Consider the following 22,845-nt stretch of genomic DNA (forward strand, 5'->3'; position numbering starts at 1 on the left):
CTTCATTCTTTTGCATGTAGCGACCCAGTTTTCCCAGCACCATTTATTGAACAAACTTTCTTTGCTCCAATGGGATGCACCTATTTCTAATTCTCCCAAAGGTCCTATATCCTCTCAGTGGCACTGCATGACATATACGTAAATATATGTAAACACAGGTCATGCATATTAAATACAGACCTGGTAGCAAATTGGGCGGAAGATGCCCATGTGATGCAAATTGGATATAATGCCACAGTTTCCTTAGAGAACCCAGTTGCCACATCATTCTGAGTTATATGTTCAGGTGTACCCTATCAGAAATCTATGACTAATCTACCACAGCTGGGAAGAGGTTGGGGGTGGTGGGGGAAGCTGCCTTTGGGTTTTCACAGCCAAGTGATCAAAAGGCTAACAGAGTATTAAGCAGATGGGACAGGAAATGAAAGGCCACATTGCTGAATATGCTCACACGACTCCTTAGTAACCTTTAAAATTTAATGGCACTACTTAGCGTAATTAATTTTAAAGCTGTTATTGTTTAATAGGAAAAATAACTTTGCTATTGCTCATTTGGTGTTCTGTGCCCATAAACCCTCCTTCTTTACAATTGAAAATGATTTGTTAATTCTTTTAATAATGCCACGTCTCCTAAGAGACATTTTATCATCTCAGGGTTGTGCGCACGTGTGTGTGTGTGTGTGTGTGTGTGTGTCTGGATATCTACCTCACGTCAACAGAAACTAAGAAGTCATCAGTGAAAAGAAATGCCACTTATGTACTGCAAAGAAAAAAAGGTGCAGCAATTAAACTATACCCCCAATTGGCAGTAAGAGAGATTTCAATTTTCTTAGAATTGATGAAATACAACTAATTCCTATGAATTTTTCACAGGTCAATTGCCACTACCTGAGTCACAGCACAGCACGTGTGTACTGGCACAAGGGAGCAGGCGTGGGAGTCCCCCCCCTTAACTACCCTCCAGGATTCACGCTCCTGTGTAGTGCCTCCTGCCCCCCTGAGCTGAGGTTGGTGACTGACCAATGGGATGTCAGCAGGCACAGGGGTGGGGCAGGGAGCAACTGGGGCTTATTTTCTAGGGAAAGTCCCTCCTGGAGCCACCTGTGAAGAGACCCATCTATCCTCCCACCTGGAGAGGGAGGGCTCCCCCAGCACCCAGCAGGTCCAGCCATCACCGCAGAGCAGCCAGAAAATAGTGAAAGCTGTCCAGCCCACTTGGGCCTCCAGCTGACCACAGCCACATGCATGGCCAGAGCAAGACATCCAGCCCAGCCTGCAGATTCATGAACAAGTAAGTGGTAGTTGTTTTAAGCCTTAACTTTTGATGTGGAGTGTAACGGCAGGATAGGGACAGAGCAGGTTTTCTATGACCCAAGCAGACGGGGTAAAGGAGGAGGGAGTCCTGGAGCCCTCAGTGGCTTTTGCAGGCGTTTATTGGGATTTACCAGGTACACAGCAGGCAGGGGTACTGGGAGCCCGGGAGGCTGACAGGCCTCCCAGCCCCCAGCAAGTCTTCACAATTTCTGGGCTCTCTGGCCTTCTCTGGTGGTCTCTGCTGCTCTGCTCTCTCGTGGTTCTGCTTCTGCTTCTCTGCTTCTCCCGTTCATTCTTCTCTCTTGGCTTCTGCTGCCATCCCCGTGACGCCACCCTTAAAAGCCCAGTCTTGGGCCTCCCCTGCTGGCGCAGGCGGTTGAACGCCTCACTGTGAAACCGTCTGGGGCCTCTGCAGCGCCGGTTCCATCCTGGCTGACCGGCGAGTGTCCCACATGGCGCGGCAGACCTCTCCCGTCTCGCCCGCTGCTCCCCTCAGCGGTGTATTTCATCAGTCTGCCTGTTCTGCTCCCCGCTCTGTCTCTGGTGAATCCTCTCACCCTCCCACGCATCTGGCCTGTACCCCAGTTCTTGTATAAATAAATAAATAAATCTTAAAAAAAAAAAAAAAAAAAAGCCCAGTCTCAGCCCAGGTGAATCCCATCTACATATGCCCACGCCCCACTCCAGGTGCCCGCCATCAGGCATGCATTCAAGACCGCAGGGTTCCATCATCTATCCTAATGGCGGGAGGGCAGAAAAGCCTGTTTTTTTTTTTTTTTTTTTTTTTTTTTTTAATTTTCTAGAGGCATGTCTTATTTATTTATTATTTGTTTGTTTGGTTTATACATGCACTGGGTACAGTCAGAAGCGCGGGAGGGTGAGAGAATTCACCAGAGCCAGAGCGGGGAGCAGAGCAGGCAGAAGGACCGAGGTACACTGCTGAGGGGAGCAGCGGGCGGCAGGAGGGGTCTGCGCGCCATGTGGGACCCTCCTCTGGTGGCCAGGGAGCAGCCGGGGATCGAACCGGTTGCAGAGGCTGCAGGCAGCTTCGCAACCCAGCGCTCAACCGCTGCGCCACCGGGGAGGCCCAAGCCTGTTACTTTTACCTTCCCCATAGGAGACACCGGTTTATGCCCAAAGGGAGCTTAGTTTTTGTCCATGAGAGATTACGCAGTGGGGAGCTGTTCAGGTCAGGGGGCTTTCTGGAGTGGGGGTGCTTTGGGTGGTGAAACTGAGGTCAGAGCACAGCTGTGGGGTATGTATGGTTTGGTTTCCTCCGACACAAACACTGAGGCAAGGATTTGAGAACATTCTTTGGAAGGCGTGAAGGTTGTTGAGAGGGGGAAAAGACACAGAAAGGAAAGCAGCCAAGCAGGGGTGGGGGCCACTATGGGGAACATTAAGTCCACGTAAAACACTTCCGTGGGCCTCCCTGGTGGCACAAGGGATTAAGATGCAACCTATGAAGCTATCCGCAGCCTCTGCAGCACAAGTTCGATCCCCGGTGACCAGGGAGCAATCCACATGGCGCAGCAGACCTCTCCTGACTCACTCGCTGCTGCCCTCAGCAGTGTATTTCAGTCAATCTGCCTGTTTTGCTCCCCACGCTGTTTCTGGTGGATCCTCTCACCTCCCCACACCACTGACCTGTACCCCAGTTCTTGCATGCATAAATAAATCTTTAAAAAAACCCACACACTTCCGAGTTGCCCACAGGGAGGTAAGGAACCTGGAGAATGACACACGGTCTCTTATCAGCCACTGGATGAGGGCTGTGGGAGTGGTCAGTGACATGAACGGCTGGCATTCAAGGCTTGTCACACTCATACCAGGGGCAGAGCGGGCACCAGTGGTCTGGGAGTGCCCACAAGCAGAGACTCCTGTGCTGTCTCTGGAGTTAGACCATGAGGTGGGGATGGCAGGATTGAGACCAGGCACCCAGCGCTCACACCCAGACATGACCCCGCAGGCACCAGTCACCCCCGCAGCAGCGGCCCCAGAGATGAGACAACAGGTCTAGTCCAGACTGCGTTTAATAGGAATTTTGGATGGGGAGGGACTCACTGGAAATGCTGGGGTCCCGGAAAGGGGCCGGCTGAGCTCTGAATCAGAAAGCAGTAGGCCCTACAGGCGCTCATCTAAGGGAGACCTTCCTCTGTCACAGGGTGAAGGGCCTGAAAGGTGTGGGTCCTGGGGAGGGTGGGGGTCATCCTAGCTCTACCGGGATGGTATTAGGAGTTGTTTTGGGGTGCTCCAAATATCATGGAGGGAAATTACATCCGGGGTTCCAGGTGTGAAGACATGAGTTAGGGAAAGGAAAAACAACAGACCCCAATGGGGCAAGGGTTGTTCCAGGGTGTTTCACAGAAACAATCAAGGGACCTCAGTTTCACAGAAATCATTAAGGGGCTCCTTGTGGGAGGGGGAGGAGTAACACAGTACCCCAAATATTGGGGACTGTTCACCCCCCCCAGGAGCCATTTTGAGGTTTTAATGTAAGACCCCAATGGCAGGATGTTCCACATCCATCATCAAGGATTTGCAATATTCGCATACGCTGGACGTCCAACGGGACTGTGGGGACTGGAAAAATCAGTCCAGGTTCTGGGTTTGCGTCCTAAGAGGACAGGCCTGGGGCGCCACACGGCTCCTCTTCAGTAGCTGCCGGAGCTGCAGACAAGACAAGGGGGGGGCAAAGTGTGGGAAGGCTGGAAGGAGGGTGGGGGAGGCAGACCCTGCCAAGCTGGGGGTCAGAGGGGGGAGAAGCTGAGTGGGGCTGGTTGGGTTTGAAGGTCAGAGGCTCAGAGTCAAGCTGAGCTGGAGGGGAAGTTCCCACACTGAGGAAGGACCCGGAGCCAGAACTGAGGATGAAGGGAAAGGTGTTGGGGGTCAGGGGTTAGCAATGAGGAGTGGGGGTCAAGGGTCAAAGGGAAGGAGGTCAGGAAAAGTCCCCATGATGAGGTAAGGGGTCAAATACTGAGGTCAAAGGTGACATTTTGAAGTAGGCGCTGGGTGAGGGTCAAGATCACCTTCTAAGGTTATAATCCACCCTCTAAAGTTGGGAATGAGAGGGGTCGGGGTTCACTCTGTTAGGTCAGAGGCCACCCTGCAGCCAGGTAGGCTCTGAACTCACCCCCTCGGGGCCCGGCCCGGGCCGCAGCAGATGGACAGGCTGCTCGTTCTCCAGGTTGCGCAGTGTCGGATCTGCCCCAGCTGCCAGCAGGCGCCTCACGATGGCCTCCTGGGTCGGCCCCGGGGGCAGGGCGGCCGCCATGTGGAGGGCTGTGTTCCCATGGGCCTGGGGAGAGACAGAGGCCTCTAAGGAAGTGTGCAGCCAGGCTGAGTCCTTGACACCACACCTCCTGTTCTGCTATTCCCACACACAGACCCTGCCTTCGTGTCCACATCCTAAGTGCTCCTTTCACATCCGGTTCCCCCACACAGCCACACCCCTCTGTCTACGCCCCACACTTAACCTCCCAGCGTACATCCCCATTCCACACAGCACCCGTGCATGTCACACATTGTCCCCTCTGCAGTCACCACCACAGGACTCCCAACATCCCACTGTCCCTCTTGCTGTATCTCACACAAGCTGCACGCCGCAACCTAGTCCCCCACCTTCATGTTCACAAAAGCCCGCAGGTCTCCCCGTGGCAGCTCCAGCAGCAGCTGAACCAAGGTAGGGTTGGCGGCCTGCACGGCCAAGTGCAGAACTGTCTTGTTGCTCTTGATCTCCTGCAGGGTGGGGATGACAGAGGTCAGGCCAGGCCTCACACCCAGGCGCCCTCTCACAGGATCCAAGAGCCTTTAGGACCCTGATTCCTCCTTCGCCAGTCCCCCCCAGGAGTACCCTACACAGCTGCGTGTGTTGCGCACTGCACAAGAGTCCAGCATCCAAGGGGCTGCGGTTCTCATCACACACATCACAGAACGTACACTTACGGTGACAGCTGTCCAGCCCAAGTGTCTTTGAGAAAGAAATTCCTAATCTTCTAGAGGGGCTCTCTGGGCTGGCAGCTAGCCTGGACACCCCATATTCCATTATGCATAGTAACAGGCACACCCACATCCCACATGGACTGTTCTTTATCTACCAGGATGGGCGCTGGGCAGCATTAATCAGTGGGATAAGAAAACTTTACTCCATTTCCATATGGAGCAGTTCTCTGTATTTTGGAGCAAACAAAGACATTTCCATAATGAAACTTTGGGATGTCTTAAAAGGGTTTGTAATGAAAATGAACAGCAAAAAAAAGTATTTTTGGGCAGGACCAACCTAGTTGGCTCACTAAGTAAGTCATGAAAAGAAAACAGTGATAGAGGGGTTTATGGCTTTACATGAGTCCTAGGGGTTTTCATTAAAAAAATAAACGAACATACATCACTTTGGAGCTAAAGATCTGAACACAGGATATGAGATTGTTGATTTTCAAAGGTGGAATAATGGTTTTGAGGTAAAAAGAGTTATCTTTTAAAGATACCAAGTATATTTTTTTAATACCTTTTTTTTTAGATTTATTTATTTATTTATACAAGCACTGGGTACAGTCAGAAGCGTGGGAGGGTGAGAGGATTCACCAGAGCCAGAGTGGGGAGCAGAACAGGCAGACTGACGAAGTACACCGCTGAGGGGAGCAGCAGGCAGCAGGAGAGGCCTGCGCGCCATGTGGGACCCTCACCCGGCAGCGGGGGATCGAACCGGTGCTGCAGAGGCTGCGAGCCCCTTCGCAGCCCAGCGCTCAACCCCTGCGCCACTAGGGAGGCCCCAAAGATACCAAGTATTCAGATAAAATTAACACATTTAGATTTACTTAAAATAGAGAGATTTGGGAGCCTCCCCAGTGGCGCAGTGGGTTGAGCGCAGCACTGCGCAGCTGCCCACAGCCTTTGCACTGTGGGTTCGATTCTCAGCCAGCCAGGGAGATTCCCACATGGCACAGCAGACCGCTCCTGTTGTGCCCGCTGCTCCCCTCGGCAGTGTATTTCGGTCGTCTGCCTGTTCTGCTCCCCACTCTGTCTCTGGTGAATCCTCTCACCCTCCACGCCTCTGGCCTATACCCCAGCTCTTGTATAAAAAATAAATAGATATTTAAATAAATAAATCTTTAAAAAAAATAGAGGTATTTGCTTAAATAGAGGGATGTTTGGAGCAGGACCAGCTGAATTGATTGTTATTGATGTTAGATATGCGGAGTTTATTGTGCTAATTCTGCGCGTTATCTTTGCTCAAAATTCTTTAGCTAAAAACACCCCAATCATTAAGTGGATATTTAATTCTCTCAGCCAGCCGATGAAGAAACTACTATCAGGGGAAGGAAGAGATACATACAATATATAAGAATAGAATTGTTAAGAGCAGGATTCAGAAGTCAGAAACTTGGGTCCTAATCCCCTCTCATAAACTCACAAGCTATAAGATTTTTAATTCCTTGTGCCTCAGTTTCCCTATCAGTAACAATGGCACACCTATCCAAGGGTATCTTTAGGGAGCCAATAAGCTAATCGGTAAAGCTCAGTGCTGGATGAGAAGTCAGTGCTTGATAAATATAAACTAAGACCAGTAATATGGTCCAGCCACTATGGAAAGCTGTCTGGAGGTTCCTCAGTCTACTAAAAATGAAGTAAAATAGATCATATGACCCAGAAATTCCACTCCTATGAATCTATCCAAAGAACACAAAAACATTGATCCAAAAGAACACCTGTACCCCTATGTTTATTGCAGCACTATTTACCATAGGTAAAACCTGGAAACAACCCAAATGCCCAGAAATAGATGACTACATCAAGATGTGGTATATGTACACAATGGAATATTACTCAGCAATCAAAAAAGATAAACTCATGCCATTCGCAGCAATGAGGATGGAGCTAGAAGGAATTACGCTCAGTGAAATAAGCCAGAAGGATAAAGAAAAATATCAGATGGTTTCACTTATAGCAGGAATGTAGGGGAACCAAATAAGACATCAGTGCAAAAAAATAACAGTACAAAACACAACAAAGCAAAACCAGACAATTATAAACCAGAGACATCCTGCAGGGGAGGAGGAGGGAGAGGGATCAGAGGGAGAGAGGGAGGAGAACAGGGCACTGAGGTGATGGTGCACGGGTGCACTGGGGAAGGAAACTCTATGGGGACTCCACCTGAAGGGGTAGGGGGAAGCAAATATAGTTTAAAAATGAACAATGATGTAAAAAATTAAAAGTTTAAAAATATATAAAGACCAGTAATAGTATTTCCACTGAAACACAGAGAAGTATAGTGTTCAAGGCCACACCGCTGGGAAGAGGTAGAGCACCAAGGTGCCCTGCCCCCACCTCAAAACCCCAGAGGGGCCAGCTGTCCACTGCCCAGCTCACCTGGCTGGTGTGATCAGCACCCACGTGCAGCAACATCTGGACGCAAGTCAACCTGTCTCGGGCCTGGGTATTCAGAGCCAGGGGGCCTAGGTCAGGCGGGTGCATAGCGACGTTGAGGGCCAAGATGGCTGTGTGGAGCGGGGTGAGGCCTGCAGAACGGAGGCAGTGAGGGCTCTGCATCTGGAGCACCCCCTCCCACCAGCACCCCCTGCCACCGCTCAACTTACCCTCGAAGTCTCTGGCTTCTAAGTTAACCCGAACCCCTGAATTGAACACAGCCTGGGGCGGGGGGGAGAGAAGGCAGAGTGCTGGATTAGGGTCTCTTCCATCTCCTGGAAGCTGGGATCTAGCTCACCTGTCCACCCCATTCACCCCACCTGCCAGCAAGTCATACCGAGAGGACTCCTGGGAGCCCATAGGTAGCAGCCACGTGCAAAACAGAACGTCCCTGGTGGTCAGTGGCATTGGGCTCTGCTCCCAGGTTCAGCAGATCCTCGACAATCAAGGGCTGGTTGGCAGCAGCAGCCACCAGGAGAGGGGTCTGTGGGTGACAGGAAAGGTCAGATCTCAGGCTCCTCCCCTCTGAAAACCACAAATCCCAGGCCTCCTACCCTCTGCCTTCAGATCCAGCCAGTAGTCCAGACCCCAGGCCTCACCTTGCCCTTATGCTCACGGATGTCCAGACGTCTGTATACCTGAAGCACCTCAGCTGCAGCGTATGCTGCCCAGCGCAGCCCCCGAGCAGCAAACAGGTGCAGGAACCTGAGGACAAGGGGGGAGGCAGCAGTGAGTATGGCCAGCCCCCCAGCTGCGCCAGGAGCCCACAGACCCCACCCCGGCCACTCCCTGATACTCACGTGTCTCCATCCTCATCCTGCGCCAGCAGTTGTTGAGGCCCCAAAGCCAGAATGTGAGCGCGGGCTGTGTCCAGGGATGTGCTGGTGACCACAGGGGGCAACTGTGGGGGACCTGAGGGGAGTCCAGAACCCCTCCAAGATCCTGCCTGTGACAGGGAAGGTTCTGCATAGAGCCGGGTATCCAGGGGTCCTGAAGGATGCCAGTGGGGGGAGAGTCAGTCTTAAGAATGCCCTCCCCTCTTCCTGACCCACCACATACACACAGAAGCCCAGGGGAATGGCTGGGTGTCTCACTGGTGCCAGGTGACTCTGGACCCTTAGGCCTCAGTTTTGCCCATCTGAGGAATGGGACCTTAACCCCATCCCAGACATCTCAGAATGCTACGTGAAGGTTACTGGGAAATTTAGGGGCCCCCTTGGCATCTTATTCCCTCTCTAGAGCTCACCTCCATTCCCAGGGAAAACGGACACGGCCTCCCCAGGTCCGAGGGCGGGTAGAAGTCAGGAGTCAGGAAACCTTCAGCAGCAGAGGAGGCAAGGTAAGGGTAGGGGCTGTCTGCGTACGCAGCATTCGTGTTGGGATCCCAGTCTGGAAAGCCTGGATGGGGAGCCAGGCTGCCGGGTCCGGAGCCCAAAGTCTCCTGGTGAGCTGGGTAGGGAGTATGGCCTGCGTGTGAGAGGAGGGCCGGGGACAACCTGGTTACCGGAGTCAGGCAAGCCACAGCTGCAGCAGCTGGATGAGGATCTGGATGTTCCCAAGGCACAGAAAGCGAGTGCTTCTGTGACACAAGGGGAAGGAACCCAGAATCCTGCGGCACCAGGAGCAGACGCTTGGACTTCTGGGACACTGAGAGGTGGAGGGCCCAGATTCCTGGAACACCATGAACTTGGGAGTCTTGGGTACCTAGTGTCCCCCAAAGGATATCAGCAGGGAAACCTGGAGATCAAATTTCTAAGGGGTCCCAGCAAGAATGAGAGCCTGGCACCTCCCTGGTGGTGCGAGGGCTTAAGCACAGCTCTGTGAAGTTATCCGCAGCCTCTGCAGCACCAGTTCCATCCCCAGGCAGGGAGCTACCCACAAGGCGCTGCAGACCTCTCCTGTCTCGCCCGCTGCTCCCCTCAGCAGTGTATTTCAGTCGATCTGTCTGTTCTTCTCCCCACTCTGTCTCTGGTGTGTCCTCTCACCCCCCACACCTCTGGCCTGCACCCCAGCTTTTGTATGCATAAATAAATCTTTAAAAAAAAAAAAAAAAAGAACGAGAGCCTGGCATGTCAGTTCCCAAAAGTTCTGAGATGGGATGTTAGAGGCTCTAAGGGAAGCGAGGGAAGGAGTTGAGGGAACCAGATGAGTCCCCAGACTTACCAGCCTCACCCTCACTCACAGATGGGGTCAGGGACTGAGCCAGGGGCGCCGGGAACTGTCCCTAGAGAGCAGAAACAAAAAGGGAAAAGGGTGAATTTACCTGGTGGATTTCTCAGCAGCCATTCCCCACCCCCAGGGCATCTCTCCCCATGCCAGCAAGTCGGGTGGGTCCCTGCCCAACAGGAGGAGGCCTCGTGGGGGGTTGCCATCAGCTCCCAGATTGACAGGGCTCCTGGGCCTCACCGGTACCCCACCAGCGGCAGGCTGCTGCTGGCGGCGCCTCTGTTCTTCCAGGAGCTTCTTCACGGTCTGCGATGGGCAGTGGCTGCGCTCGCTCCGGCTCACTGTTGGCGGCAGGAAGGAAGTCATCAGCGCCCCAAGTCCCCCCGCCGGGGGCGCGGGGGAGTGGATCTGGGCGACCTCCTCGCCCTCCCGCGCGGAAAAACTGGCACACTGCTGCGGCCTGAGAACTAGCTCCAAAGCCCATCGAAGATTTCGGGCGCGGGGCCCGCCTCCGCTCTTCCTTCCCTTTGCTCCGCACTTTCCCCCTGACCCAACTTTCCACCAGCGTCGTGGAAACTGCGCAAGGAGGAGGAGGGCGCCCCTTGGCGATCCCCGGTCCGCTTCCGTGAAAAACACAGCCCCCCACCCCAGTCTCCCAGGCCTGCCTGAGCCCCGGGAGGCGCGGGGCACCCCTCTCTGGAGATGCCAACATCTCTTTACCCCAAAAGCTGGCACTGCTTTCTCAGGACACCGAGCCCGCGAGTCCAGGGTTCCCCAGCTCGTCAGGCTCCGGAGGTTCGGATCCCGCCTCAGCTTCAGACCCAAGCGTCGAGGGCGCACCCCGCAGAAGCTGAGCCCCTGCTGCCCCACGACCCTGAGCCCGCGCCCCGATCTGGGACGCCCACTCTCCGGACGCCGCGCCCGCGCCCGCGCCCACGCGGCCCGGGTTCCGGCGGGGGAAGGGTTAAGCGGGGGAGGGCCGGCTCCGAGTCGCCGACGCGCTGACGTCACGGCGCTCACGCAAGGGAATCTTCCATTCCCCGCCCCCGCCCCTTCCCCCCGCAGGTGTCCGGCGCGGGGCGGGGCGCCGGCCGAGCGTGGCGCAAGTGGAATCCCCGCACGTGGGGAATTCCCGGTCCGCTGGGGACCCTGGACCCCGCCCGGCCGGGAATCCCCGGGCACGGACGGGGCGCCCGCCGGCGTGGACCCCCGCGCCGGGCGCCCGACCTTGCGCTCCGCGACGGCGGCTGACTGGAGGCGACCACGCCCCCCAGCCCCGCTCCGGCCCTTCCCCCACCGGGGGTCCCGGCCGCCGGCCCCCGCCCCCCCAGCACCCCGGGACCCGGGCCTCCGCCCTCACGCACGCGGCGCCCGGGACCCCGGATCCCCGATCTCCCCCCCGCCCCCTCGCCCCTCACCCCACCCCCGGGACTCGGGGGTCCAGAGTCCCAACCCCGCTTCATCGAGACCCAGAAGTCCGGGCCGCCTGCCCCCTCCAAACACCGGGTACCCCCCTCGGGGCTCCGCCTGGAAGCCCCGGCCCCGGCCCCGGGGCCCTGAGGGCGCGACTCCCGGCGCCTCGCTCTCGGGGAGGCCCAGCGGGCCTCGCCTCCCGCCCCCGTTACCTCTGGGATTCCTCGGCGTGGACGGCGGGCCCCCAGGGCCCCGGCCTCGGCGCTGCGCCAGCCTCGCTGTTACCCCGCGGAGCCGCCGCCGGGTCCCCGTTCTTGGGTCGGGCCCCCGCGAGTTTTTAAACTGGGGTTCTGACACCGCCCAGTCCCGGATCAGCCCCACCCACCCGGCCGGGACTCCCCACGTCACACTCCAGCAAAGCCACCCTCGGGGGGCGGGGCTGCCCCTGAGCTCCGACCCGGCTCTCCCGGGAATGAGGGAGCTGGGACCCCATCTTTGTTTTAAGGGGCCTGGGGTAGCAGCCTCCTGAAGGAGAACTCTGGGGGCCGGGACTTCTGGGTTTCTGTGCAAGGGGGTGCTGGAGGCCGTAACTCCTGGCCCTGGGCTGGGAGGGTTCGGTGTTACTGGGCTCTGGGTTGGAGCCAGCTGGGAGCCCCAACCTCCTGGGCCCCAGGAGTGAAAGGGCTGTAGGAAAGAGTGGGACAGGTGGATTCAGATTTCTTCTTCATCCCCACATCTCTTCTGTTTCAGAGGTCATTCGCATTTATTTATTCGTCATTAAAAATAATTATCACTGGGCCTCCCCGGTGGCGCAGCGGTTGAGCGCTGGTTTACGAAGCTGCCCGCAGCCTCCGCAGCGCCGGTTCGATCCCCGGCTGCTCCCCGGCCACCAGAGGAGGGTCCCGCATGGCGCGCAGACCTCTCCTGCCGCCCGCTGCTCCCCTCAGCAGTGTACTTCGGTCCTTCTGCCTGTTCTGCTCCCCGCTCTGGCTCTGGTGAATTCTCTCACCCTCCCGCGCTTCTGACTGTACCCAGTGCTTGTATAAATAAATAAACAAATAATAAATAAGTAAATAAATAAATTCTTAAAAAAAAAAAATTATCACTGCAGGGGCCTCCCCGGTGGTGCAGCGGGTTGAGCGCAGCGCTGTGAAGCTGTCCGCAGCCTCTGCAGCGCAGGTTCGATTCGCGGCCTGTCAGGGAGCTACCCACATGGCGCAGCAGACCTCTCCTGTCTCACCCGCTGCTCCCCTCAGCAGTGCTTTCTGCCTGTTCTGCTTCCCACTCTGTCTCTGGTGAATCCTCTCACTCTCCCGTGCCTCTGGCCTGTACCCCAGCTATTGTATAAATTAAAAAAATATGAAAAAAATAATTATCACTGCAGCTACACCCTTGGCTGGGTGTTGTGTGTTAAACCGGCAGGAATTCCCAGACCTGAAGCCCACTGGCATTCCAGTGGGAGGCTGGTTCTCATTTCCCCTTTCTGTGCCTCCACCAGCACTGACTGTTCTCCGAATCTGTCCCTGCTTTCAAGATTCCACACTCTCCTGTTCCTCCTCCCTCCCTTGTGGCGCCTTCTCCATTCCCCTGGCTGTTTCCTCCTTTTCTCTTGCTGTCTGTGTTTGGGGGCGGCAGGGAGGAGGTGTCTACTCACTTCCTCAGTGATCTCATCCAGTCTTGTGGTTTTAAATACTATCCATTTGCCATAACCCCCAAATTTACATGTCCAGGCCAGACTTAGGCCCTGGACCCCAAATGCATGCACGGTCATCCCACTTGACTTCTACGCAGGCATTTCCAACTCAGCACTTTCCCTTTCCATCTGTCAAAGGTTACTCCAGCTTTTCAGTTGCCCAGGCCAGAAACTTCGGTCATCCTGGATCCTTCTCTCTCACTCTCTCTCACGCACAAACACACCCGCACCGCCGATTGCATCTACTTCAAAATTCTTTCCAGAATCTCCCCAGCGCCCACACCTTGGTCCACCTGTCACTGCCCGCTTGGAATATGATGGCAGCCCCCCTGGTCTCTCCAATTCTCTCTTGAATTGGTGCCCAGATTGCATCTACTTCAAAATTCTTTCCAGAATCTCCCCAGCGCCCACACCTTGGTCCACCTGTCACTGCCCGCCTGGAAAATGATGGCAGCCTCCCTGGTCTCTCCAATTCTCCCTTGAATTGGTGCCCAGAGGCTGTCACTGAGACCCACCACCTCTCAACCTCCCTCTATCGCTCCCCAATACAGGAAGCTAGCAAATGATCTTGCCACCAACTAGTTGACATCCGCTCTCTGCCTCTGCGTTGTCTGTCACAACTGCGCCCTAGAACTTCTCTGCCCTGGCCCACCATGGTCCCTCCAGGCAAAATCCTGCTGCTGCTTCTGCTCCCAGGTGAAGCCAGCGGTTATGGGGGTGGCTGGCGGGCAGAGTATTGGTGAAAGGGGTGATTCAGGTCGCATCTGAAGGGGTGGGTGCTGAGGGTGGGTCCTGCTCCCAGTGCCTCTTCACTTCCTGGTGATCCATTTGACTTTAGAGCCTGAGTCTTTGGGGAAAGCAGCTGAGATTTGGGGAGGCTTTGGGGAGGCTGCCTGATCATCTGCCCTACTCACTGCTGCCTCTGGGCCTCTGCTTCTGTTTTTCGTCTCTCCCTGGATCTCAGGGAGCTCCGCCCACCCCATCCCCCAGTCTGGCCCTCCTCTCTCACTTGATCCCCCCAGAGTGGAGGTTTTTTTCTTGGGACATCACCTTTCCCTACACCTGACTTTCCGAGAATCACCTGTTTCCCTGATCTACTTTTCCTCTTTTCACAGTGGCAGCCGCTGAGATGGTGCCAGGTGAGAGGTCAACACTCCTTGCTGTCGATTTGCCACTTTAGGACTACTTCTGTCCTTAAAGCGTGGCCAGGGAGTCCTGGAACACCCTCAGAGGCTCTCCAGATCACCCGCTCACCCTGGCTCCCAAATCAGAGCCCGCAAAGGATCTGCAGCCCTCTCCGGGCACGCTCTCCCCATAGCACCACCCCCATCACCAAATTGAAGCCAGCGACCCCCAGCCTCTCTTTGGGAGGCCCTGCTATGCCCAAAGCACAGTCCTTAGGGTCTGGCACCTCCCTCAGCTGCCTGCTTCTCTTGTCCCCGCCCCTCCAGGTTCCTGTCCCGGATGTGGGCCCCCGTCCCCAAAGCTCCAGGCAGCCCTTGTGGCAGCTGATGCGGTGGTGTCGCTGCTGATCCTAGCCGCGGTGTTTGTGTATGTTCGCCTACGTGCAAGGCCCACCCAAGGTGAGGACAGGTCTGAGGGTGAGTGGTGTCCCTAGGGGGGGGTCCCTTGGAGGGGGCCCCTGGGGAAGCCCTGGAGGAGGTGCTGGGGAAACCCTGGGGAAGGTGCTCAGGGGAACTCCTGCGGAATCCCCTGAGACAGGGGGTCCCCAGGAAGGGGGCGATGTGTAAGTGTGGGTGGTCAGGCCTCATGATTTCTCTCCCCCGCCTCCAGAAGAAAGCAAAGTCTACATCAACATGCCTGGCAGGGGCTGACCCTCCCCCCTGTAGCTGGGACCTTTGACTTCTGACCCTCTCACACTGGATTGTGGATGTTGGTATGGGAAGCCCACTCTTGTGTTGGAATAAAATACCAGTTGAAATACCTCTGGTTCTAATTTTTCAAAGAATTGTTCCCTAAAGTCTCTCTCCCATTTAGCTGTTTCTGAGTTCGTGAGACCCCCCCCCACCTCCCCCCTACGCCCCCGGCAACCTTGTATATTTCCATTCCCTCAGCCCAAGGGTGTGGAATAACTTGACAGTGGTTTTGTGTTCCATGTTTATTTGGAAACAGTAGTGGGGAGAGGTATGATGTTTAGGGAACACTCTGTGGATCCGCATCTTGGTGGGGGTTAAAATAGGGTGCTGGATGGGCAGCAGGAATGTCTGCATCCAGGCATTAGGCTGTTGACTGCTGTGGTTCAGGCTTACTTGTACTGCTGCCTCTGTATATTGAGGTCGCTGTAGACATCTGATCTCTGCCCTTGGAGCTCCTAAACAAGCAGACAGGAACCAGCATTGTCAGGGTGGGGACCGGAAGTAGAAGGGTTTCAGCAAAAAATACTTAAAAAACTAAATCCAGGGCCTCTTTGGTGGCCTAGGGGCCACCAAAAAGTCTCAGCACCATCACTTTTACGGCCCGAGTTTGATACCCGGCCAGGGAGCTACCCACATGGGGCAGCAGACCTCTCCTGTCTTGCCCACTGCTCCCCGCAGCAGTGTATTAGGTCTGCCTGTTCTGCTCCCCACTGACTCTGGTGAATCCTCTCACCTCCTGGCCTATACCCCAGCTCTTCCACACAAAATAAAAAAAAATTAAAAATAAATAATAAAAGTAATTTACAAATCTTACAATGTTTCAAATAAATAAATAAATAAATAAATAAATAAATAAAACCGTTTTCTCCAAGGGACCTGCAAGTCTCCCGGCAGCTTCTCCAACCTTGTAGCCATGGAAAAGATCTGGATTTTACTCAAGTACATTCAATGTCCCCCTTTCTCCTTGGCGTCATCATTTTGATGATAGCCTCAGGGCCTTTGCACATGCTGCTGTTTTCTTTGCCTGGAACACTAGTTCCCTAGATCTGCCCACAGATGGTTCCTTCTCCCCCTGTAAGTCCCGTGAGGCATCTTGATTTCCCCATCTAGCTTCTGCCCCCCACACCCCAGTCACTGTCACATCAGCCAGCTTTATTTCCTTCATGATGCCTTCCCAAATGATCATGTTTGTCAATCGACTTCAAGTCTGTCTCCACAACCAGGACATGAGCTCTGCTGCTGTGTCTCCAGGGCCTAGCACATATGTATGTTCAGCAAAGTCCACTGAAGAAATGAATAAGTTGGGGTAATATTTGTCTTTAAAATATCACTGCCGGGGCCTCCCTGGTGGCGCAGCGGGTTGAGCGCTGCTCTGTGAAGCTGTCCGCAGCCTCTGCAGTGCGGGTTCAATTCCCAGCCGGCCAGGGAGATTCCCACATGGCATGGCAGACCTCTCCTGTCATGCCCGCTGCTCCCCTCAGCAGTGCTTTTTGGTCTGTCTGCCTGTTCTGTTCCCCTCTCTGACTCTGGTGAATCCTCTCACCCTCCCACGCCTCTGGCCTATAACTCAGCTCTTGTATAAATAAAAAATAAATCTTTAAAACAAAAACAAAAATAAAATATCACTGCCGGACCTCCCTGGTGGCTCAGGCATTAAGTCCCAGCACTATGAAACTATTGCCAGCGCCTGCAGCAGGAGTTCGATCCCCGTCCAGGGAGTTGACCCATAGAGTGCAGCAGACCTCTCCTGTCTCGCCCGCTGCTCCCCTCAGCAGTGCATTTCAATAGATCCGCCTATTCTGCCCCCCAAACTCTGTCTCTGGTGAATCCTCTCACCCCTTGCACCTCTGGCCTACACCCCAGTTCTTGTATGCATAAACAAACAAATAAACAAATCATTAAAAGAATAATGAAATCTCACTGCCTCCCTGTAGCTGAAAAGCCCCTTCAGTCTTCCAGACCTCAGGGCCTAACTCCTAAAGGATCCTTACACTTTACAGAGAGACATTTTATCCACAGGTGAGGCAAAACAAAGCCGGCTGCTGATAAAGAAAACAGACTTTGCACAACGGGGCTCACGATTGGAGGGGTGGGGAGGTTCTGTGCCCTGAGAGGAAGGCCTCAGACAGGGTCCTGAAACACATGCACACAACCAGTCTGGGTGTGCATCTTTCTAGGCAGGGGTCTGTTTGGCTTCTCAGAAGACCCATGACCCCCTAAAGTGTTAAGGACGGTGTGGCTGACATCTAGACTTGCATCTGCATTGTGGTTCTGAAGATCGGTTTCAAGGGTACTTGCACCCCCCCCCCTTGATTATAGGCACAGTTTTGTGTTTCCTTTTATTTTTAAAGATTTATTTATGCATACAAGAGCTGGGGTGCAGGCCAGAGGTGTGGGGTGGGTAAGAGGATTCACCAGAGACAGAGTGGGGAGCAGATCAGGCAGACTGACTGAAATACACTGCTGAGGGGAGCAGCGGGTGAGACAGGAGAGGTCTGCTGCGCCATGTGGGTCAGCTCCCTGGCCGGGGATTGAATTCGTGCTGCAGTGGCTGTTGATAGCTTGATAGCGCTGAGACTTAACACCTGTGCTACCAGGGAGGCCCTCAATTTTGTATTCCTTGATTGGATGTTTTTGAGGAATTCCTAGCTTTCACCACTTTCTCCAGGGGCTGAAGGATCCCTCCCCTCTTTAGAGTTAGCAAACTAGGGCTAAATTACGTCCTCTGCCCTTTGGAGAGCTGCTGCCAAAATCGGTTTGTTCTGGGCAGCCATTTCCAGAACAATTTGGAGCCTGCCTTCTGGCAAAGCAGAGCAAGCCCTATATTTCCTGTCACTTTTTAAGCGGAGCATCAGGTTGGGAGCGGCCCCTGAACGCAGTTCTGGACAGATGGCCCACTTGTCCTCAAGGGTTTGGAGAGCTGCCTGCGAAGTGGCTGCAGGGCCTAGGTTTGAAGGGCCCGGGAGCAGTATTTAGGTCAGACCCCCCAAAGGGCAGGAGTGAGATGTGAGGGAGAGAAGCTGGTTTCCTCACCTGATATGGCGACTCTGTCTCAGCCATGCGCTGTTTCCGGGACACTGTTGGGGGGAAGGGTGGACAAGGTGCAGAGACAGGCAGGGTGATGAGTCGGGGCCATTTTGCTATTGCAAAAGCCCCCCCCCATCACTGTCCCTTTGTATGCTGGTGACTCGGGAGCAGACCCCTCCCTGCCAGGCAAGTTCTCAGAGTGTCCTGGGCCATCGCTGCCAGCCTCACTCACCCTCCGAGGCCGCTCGCCTCCGCGGGACCAGCCGGCCCAGGGAGTACACAGCCAGGGCGATGAGCAGAGTCAGCACCAGGTCCCCCAGCACGATCCCCGCCAGCACACCAGGGCTCACCGCAGAGCACTTGCATTCTGGGAATGTGGCAGGTCAGCGGAGGTCAGTGAAAGTGGGGAATTGGGAGGAGGGGTGAGCAGGAGGACAGAGATGAGGTCTTTGAGAGGTAGGGAGGGAGTTGCAGGGTCTAAGCCTACCTTGCATGGCCTGGACAGGGCTGAGATCTGAGGAGAGAAAAAGAAGGTAAGCTGAGGCAGGGGATTCCGACCGGGAGGTGGGTGTAGTCACTGGGGAGGGTGGGTCTCCACAGCTGCGTCTGGTGGGGCCTGCGGGCCGGCATTTAGGCCGCGGGACTGTGTGACTTAAACCACTTGTTCTGTTGCAACATCCTCAGCGTCTCTTCCCCCTGCTTCTACCAGAGGCCAAATCTTGGGGGGTCAGGTTCTGGGAGAGACCCACAGGGCTTGGGGGTTTGGGGATCTGCTCCCAGCCTGATCCTCACCTTTGGTTCTCTCTTTCCGCCTTGCTCCCCGCCCTACCCCAAGGGGAGTCCAGGGGCTCAAGGGGCAGCAGCCCAAGCCCTCTACTCACCAGCCAGAGTCAGAAGGAGAGGCAGGATCAGGAGCCGGTTGGAGGGTCCACGGCCCCCCATGACGCAGGCGATGCAGAGGGACACCACAGTCTAAGGGTCAGTGGGATATGGCGTCCAGCCAAGTGAAGGAGGAAGTCTGACGTGGGTGCCGGCAGGAGGGAGGAGGGGACAAAGGGGAGGGACAGAGACATAACACCAGAAAGAGTCAGACCCAGACACCCCAGGAGCCCTGACGCAGCCACTAATGGTGGATGTGAAGGGTAAATGGGAAATACGTCAACTTGACCTCCATTCCCAATTAGGGGTCAGACATCACTGTCACAGGACAGCTGCAACTGACCACAGTTAAAGCCATTTCTGCCTCTTCTTCTTCTTTTTAATATTTACCCCCTTGTTTGTATTTTTTTTTAAAGATTTATTTTATTTATACAAGAACAGGGGTACAGGCCAGATGCGCGGGAGAGTGAGAGGATTTACCAGAGACAGAGTGGGGAGCAGAACAGGCAGACCTACCGAAATACACTGTTGAGGGGAGCAGCGGGCGAGACAGGAGAGGTCTGCTGCATCATGAGTGTTGCTCCGCGGCCTGCGGGGATCAAACCGACACTACAGATGCTGCAGACAGCTTCACAGCACTGTGCTCAACTGCCTCTGCCACCAGGGAGGCCCTTGTTTGTTTTTTTTAAAGATTTATTTATTTATTCATACAAGACCTGGGGCACAGGCCAGAGGTGTGAGGGGGTGAGAGGACTCACCAGAGACAGAGTGGGGAGCAGAACAAGCGGATCCACTGAAACATACTGCTGAGGGGAGCAGCGGGCGAGACAGGAGAGGTCTGCTGCACCATGTGGGTTGCTCCCTGGCTGGGGATCGAATTCGTGCTGCAGAGGCTGCGGATAGCTTCATAGTGCTATGCTTAACCCCTTGCGCCACCAGGTAGGCCCTCTGCCTCTTATTGACTGGACAACCTCGAACAAGTTGCTCAGTTTCTCTGGGCCTCAGTTTCCTCACCTGTAAAACCGGGAGTTAAAATAGTATCTACTTTGTAGGGTGTTGGGGACTCAAATGAATTAGTATTTCTAGAATACGGTCAGACACCTGTCAGCTTGTGATTAGCACCAGCTACACTAATGATTTGATCATCAGAAATGGGTGCTGTTGCCCCTCGGCTATTAAGAAAGCCTCAGGGTGTGGACACCAGTGAGGGGCAGGCCTCCCTGGTTAACTCATTTGACCCCCTCACATAGATGCTCTTAATCATCCCATTTTGCAGAAAGGTAAAGACACCTGCCAAAGCCGCGCGGAAATAAATGTGGAAATGGAACCCAGGATCCCAAGACGCACATGTGACCCTGCGAGACGAAGGAAAAGTGAGTCAAAATGAGAGCCAGGGAAGGAGAAAGCACCGGCCAGGCAGGCAGAGAGAGAAGGAACAGGCAGAGGCAGCAACACAGAGCGTAGCACAGGCGGTGGGTGGGTGAGGGACAGTGTGGTGACTGCTGGGCGGGCCTGTCTGCCCCACCAAATGAGGAAGTGGCTGGAAGCAGGACTGAGGGAGGCTACTGGGGAGGAGAGAGGGACGCTCAGCCTCAGCTGGAGCCTGCGCCTGGGCTGGGGAAGGAGGAACCTGAGGTTAGGGCCCTGGGGGATGGGTCAGTAGCAGGAAGTCCACCTCCCCCATCACCCCCTCAGCTCCCTGGGCCTGGGCTTTGGAGAAAAAAGGGGAAACTGGATGTTGGTCACGGGCTGGATACTGGGAGCGAGGGGGTAGGAGTTGGAGTCTGCAGGAGGGTCAGGGCCCAGGCCCAGACGCTCTGGCTACTAAATGCCACTCTCGTCCAGGCCTGGTCTGGTCTGGTCACTGGAGGACCAACAGCCTCCCCCAGACCGCCAGGCCCCGCCCCTGGTAGGCGCTCTAGGCCTCTTAACTGCGGGAGCAGAAGTGAGCTGGGAGCCGAGGCCAGAGGAGGCTCTGGGCCAGAGGGCCCCCTGACCTGAATGCGGTTTCTCAGGTTCCTTCTAGCTGGGTCCCAGGAACTTGAGGTACTGGGGTGGTGGGGAGGGGAGAGATGTGAGGGGGAGAAGGGGAGGGCTCCTGCCATGAAAGTTCACGGTGAGGTTTCTGCGAGGTCTATTGAAATAATGCGCGCCCGGCACACTCTATAAGCTGAATGGATGTCGTATTATTGTGATATTGGTGCTTAAAGCCTCCCACACCCCTCAGCCTCAGCCTCCTGATCTGACCCGCCCCGCTCCAGCCAGGTCCTGGCAGGCCCCACCCAGCAGGAACAGGCGTGGGCACAGCGCAGGGTCATAGTGCTCGAGACTCCCCTCGAACTGCTGAGACGCAGGAAGTCCAAGATGTCCCAAAGGAGCAGACTTGGGTGTTGGCAGATGCTTGTGGGATATGGGGTACAGTCTGTTAACCAAGCAGAAGTGAAGTTTTTCTTTTTTTTTTTTTTAGATTTATTTATTAATTTATTTATACAAGAACTGGGGTACAGACCAGATGTGTGGGAGGGTGAGAGGATTCACCAGAGCCAGAGCGGGGAACAGAACAGGCAGACTGACGAAATACACTGCTGAGGGGAGCAGCGGGCCAGACAGGAGAGGTCTGCCACGCCATGTGGGACCCTTGCCGGCCGGCCGGGGATCGTTTTGAACTGGCGCTGCAGAGGCTACGGACAGCTTCACAACACGGCGCTCAACCACCTGCGCCACCAGGGGAGGCCCCAGAAGTGAAGTTTTTTAATATTTTAGCAACTGGCACGACTGTGCTGGCCTGAGCTGGTCTCTCCTCTAAGCATGGATGAGGTCCTCCCCACTGGTGAAGAAAGAAATGGAGGGTACCCAGCTGACTGGACCTCCCCCACACCACCCCCCCCCCAACCAACGCCACACTCCAGGAAGTAGGACTGCCCCCTCCCTAGATCTGTCAAGTGTCTGGCAGCAGCCGGAATTGACTTTCCCAGAAGCAGGCCATCTCCCCAGCCTGTGACAAGTCTCTGTGTGAAGCTACAGCCCCTCCCCAAACTCCCCTGCTCCCACTTCTGCCTCTAAGCCACGCCCACAGCAGTCAGTGGCAGTTTTTTGAAAAATCAAAGAACCCAATCTTTTTTAATGGCCAAATATTTGACCACTTTACAAAAAAAAGGCATGCGTGACCAGCAAGTGTGTGAGAAAGAACACGATAACATAGTCATTAAGGAAATGCAGATTAAAACCACAATGAGACACCACTACACACCACTGGAGTGAGTAAAATGAAAAAGACTGACCCTCTCACGCGTTGCCAAAGTGGGCGCAACTGAAAATCTCGAGCCCTGCTGGTGCGAAACCAAACCCCCACTTGGAAGAAGAGGGGGGTCGTTTCTTGTAAAGTGAAAGTCACGTACCCAGAGACCAAGGAGTTCCGCGGAAGCAGGCATTTACCCAAGAGAAATCAATGCCGGGGTTCACATGAAGTCCTGCCCTCCCCACTGGCCTCCCCTCCCACAGCGCCTCTCTTGCTTCCCCTGCCCCAGCTGCAGTGGCTTCAAGAAGTCAGGCTCATTCTTACCTCGGGATTTTGGGGCCTGCAGTTTTCCCTGCCTAGTTCCCAAAGTCTGGCTCCTTCTCATCCTCCAGGTCTCGGCTCAAATGTCACACCCTCATGGAGGTGTCCCGAGAACACCACTCTGAGGTCACTTCCCACCACCAATTTCATTTTCTTCCTGTATTCATCATACCTGAAATTCTGATTTACATGTTCCCATTTCTATTGTCTGCTGCTTCCTCTAGAATGGAAACTCCAAGAGAGTCGGGGCCTTTTTGCCTTGGTTGCTGTTGTATCACCCGTGCACATAGTAGGTGTTCAATAAACATTCTTTGGATAGTGGACTAAGTGATCACTAGCGCTAACAGGCTGGATTAGACAAGGCCCCTCCCCTCTGCAGAGGCTGAGCGTGTCCCAGACTGCTCACTGTTTATTTTTGAATTATCCCCTTGGCATATAAGAATATTGGTGTCCCCCAATATCCTCTCAATGGATATGATGGAGGGGGCTCAGGG

The 22,845-nt window shown here is 54.8% G+C and overlaps 3 protein-coding genes across 3 annotated transcripts; 1 reads left to right on the forward strand and 2 right to left on the reverse strand.

Moving 5' to 3' along the window:
- Nucleotides 1-3,335: 3,335 nt before the first annotated feature.
- On the reverse strand, nt 3,336-10,269 carry NFKBID (NFKB inhibitor delta). The gene is made up of 11 exons (XM_037515498.1): nt 10,144-10,269; nt 9,901-9,961; nt 8,984-9,204; nt 8,538-8,683; nt 8,337-8,442; nt 8,075-8,221; nt 7,908-7,959; nt 7,681-7,829; nt 4,936-5,052; nt 4,448-4,612; nt 3,336-3,984 (listed from the first exon to the last, which is right to left on the reverse strand). The coding sequence occupies exons 1-11, from the start codon at nt 10,267-10,269 to the stop codon at nt 3,907-3,909; spliced, it is 1,368 nt and encodes a 455-aa protein (XP_037371395.1). The 3' UTR covers nt 3,336-3,906.
- A 3,359-nt stretch (nt 10,270-13,628) lies between these two features.
- HCST (hematopoietic cell signal transducer) lies at nt 13,629-14,912 on the forward strand. The gene is made up of 4 exons (XM_054697136.1): nt 13,629-13,705; nt 14,125-14,148; nt 14,461-14,592; nt 14,804-14,912. Exons 1-4 carry the CDS (start codon nt 13,663-13,665, stop codon nt 14,842-14,844), a joined length of 240 nt encoding a protein of 79 aa, XP_054553111.1. The 5' UTR covers nt 13,629-13,662; the 3' UTR covers nt 14,845-14,912.
- Nucleotides 14,913-15,125: 213 nt separating this feature from the next.
- Nucleotides 15,126-18,967, reverse strand: TYROBP (transmembrane immune signaling adaptor TYROBP). The gene is made up of 5 exons (XM_037518019.2): nt 18,795-18,967; nt 18,401-18,427; nt 18,146-18,280; nt 17,920-17,963; nt 15,126-15,341 (listed from the first exon to the last, which is right to left on the reverse strand). Exons 1-5 carry the CDS (start codon nt 18,853-18,855, stop codon nt 15,276-15,278), a joined length of 333 nt encoding a protein of 110 aa, XP_037373916.1. The 5' UTR covers nt 18,856-18,967; the 3' UTR covers nt 15,126-15,275.
- Nucleotides 18,968-22,845: the final 3,878 nt, after the last annotated feature.

This window comes from Talpa occidentalis, unplaced genomic scaffold (assembly GCF_014898055.3).
Source record: "Talpa occidentalis isolate TD23 unplaced genomic scaffold, MPIMG_talOcc4v2.1 talOcc4.17, whole genome shotgun sequence".
In the NCBI taxonomy this organism is placed as follows: Eukaryota; Metazoa; Chordata; class Mammalia; order Eulipotyphla; family Talpidae; genus Talpa; species Talpa occidentalis.

Coding starts and splice junctions, on each gene's coding strand:
- NFKBID (XM_037515498.1), bottom strand. CDS start 10,269: ATGACTTCCTTCCTGCCGCCAACAGTGAGCCGGAGCGAGCGCAGCCAC. Junction 8,443..8,537: donor CAGGATGAGGATGGAGACAC/GTGAGTATCAGG, acceptor CCTTGTCCTCAG/GTTCCTGCACCTGTTTGCTG. Junction 4,613..4,935: donor GGGCTTTTGTGAACATGAAG/GTGGGGGACTAG, acceptor GTCTCTCCCCAG/GCCCATGGGAACACAGCCCT.
- HCST (XM_054697136.1), top strand. CDS start 13,663: ATGGTCCCTCCAGGCAAAATCCTGCTGCTGCTTCTGCTCCCAG. Junction 14,149..14,460: donor AGCCGCTGAGATGGTGCCAG/GTGAGAGGTCAA, acceptor CCGCCCCTCCAG/GTTCCTGTCCCGGATGTGGG. Junction 14,593..14,803: donor ACGTGCAAGGCCCACCCAAG/GTGAGGACAGGT, acceptor CCCCGCCTCCAG/AAGAAAGCAAAGTCTACATC.
- TYROBP (XM_037518019.2), bottom strand. CDS start 18,855: ATGGGGGGCCGTGGACCCTCCAACCGGCTCCTGATCCTGCCTCTCCTT. Junction 18,281..18,400: donor CCCTGTCCAGGCCATGCAAG/GTAGGCTTAGAC, acceptor CCACATTCCCAG/AATGCAAGTGCTCTGCGGTG. Junction 15,342..17,919: donor AGACAGAGTCGCCATATCAG/GTGAGGAAACCA, acceptor CTGCTTGTTTAG/GAGCTCCAAGGGCAGAGATC.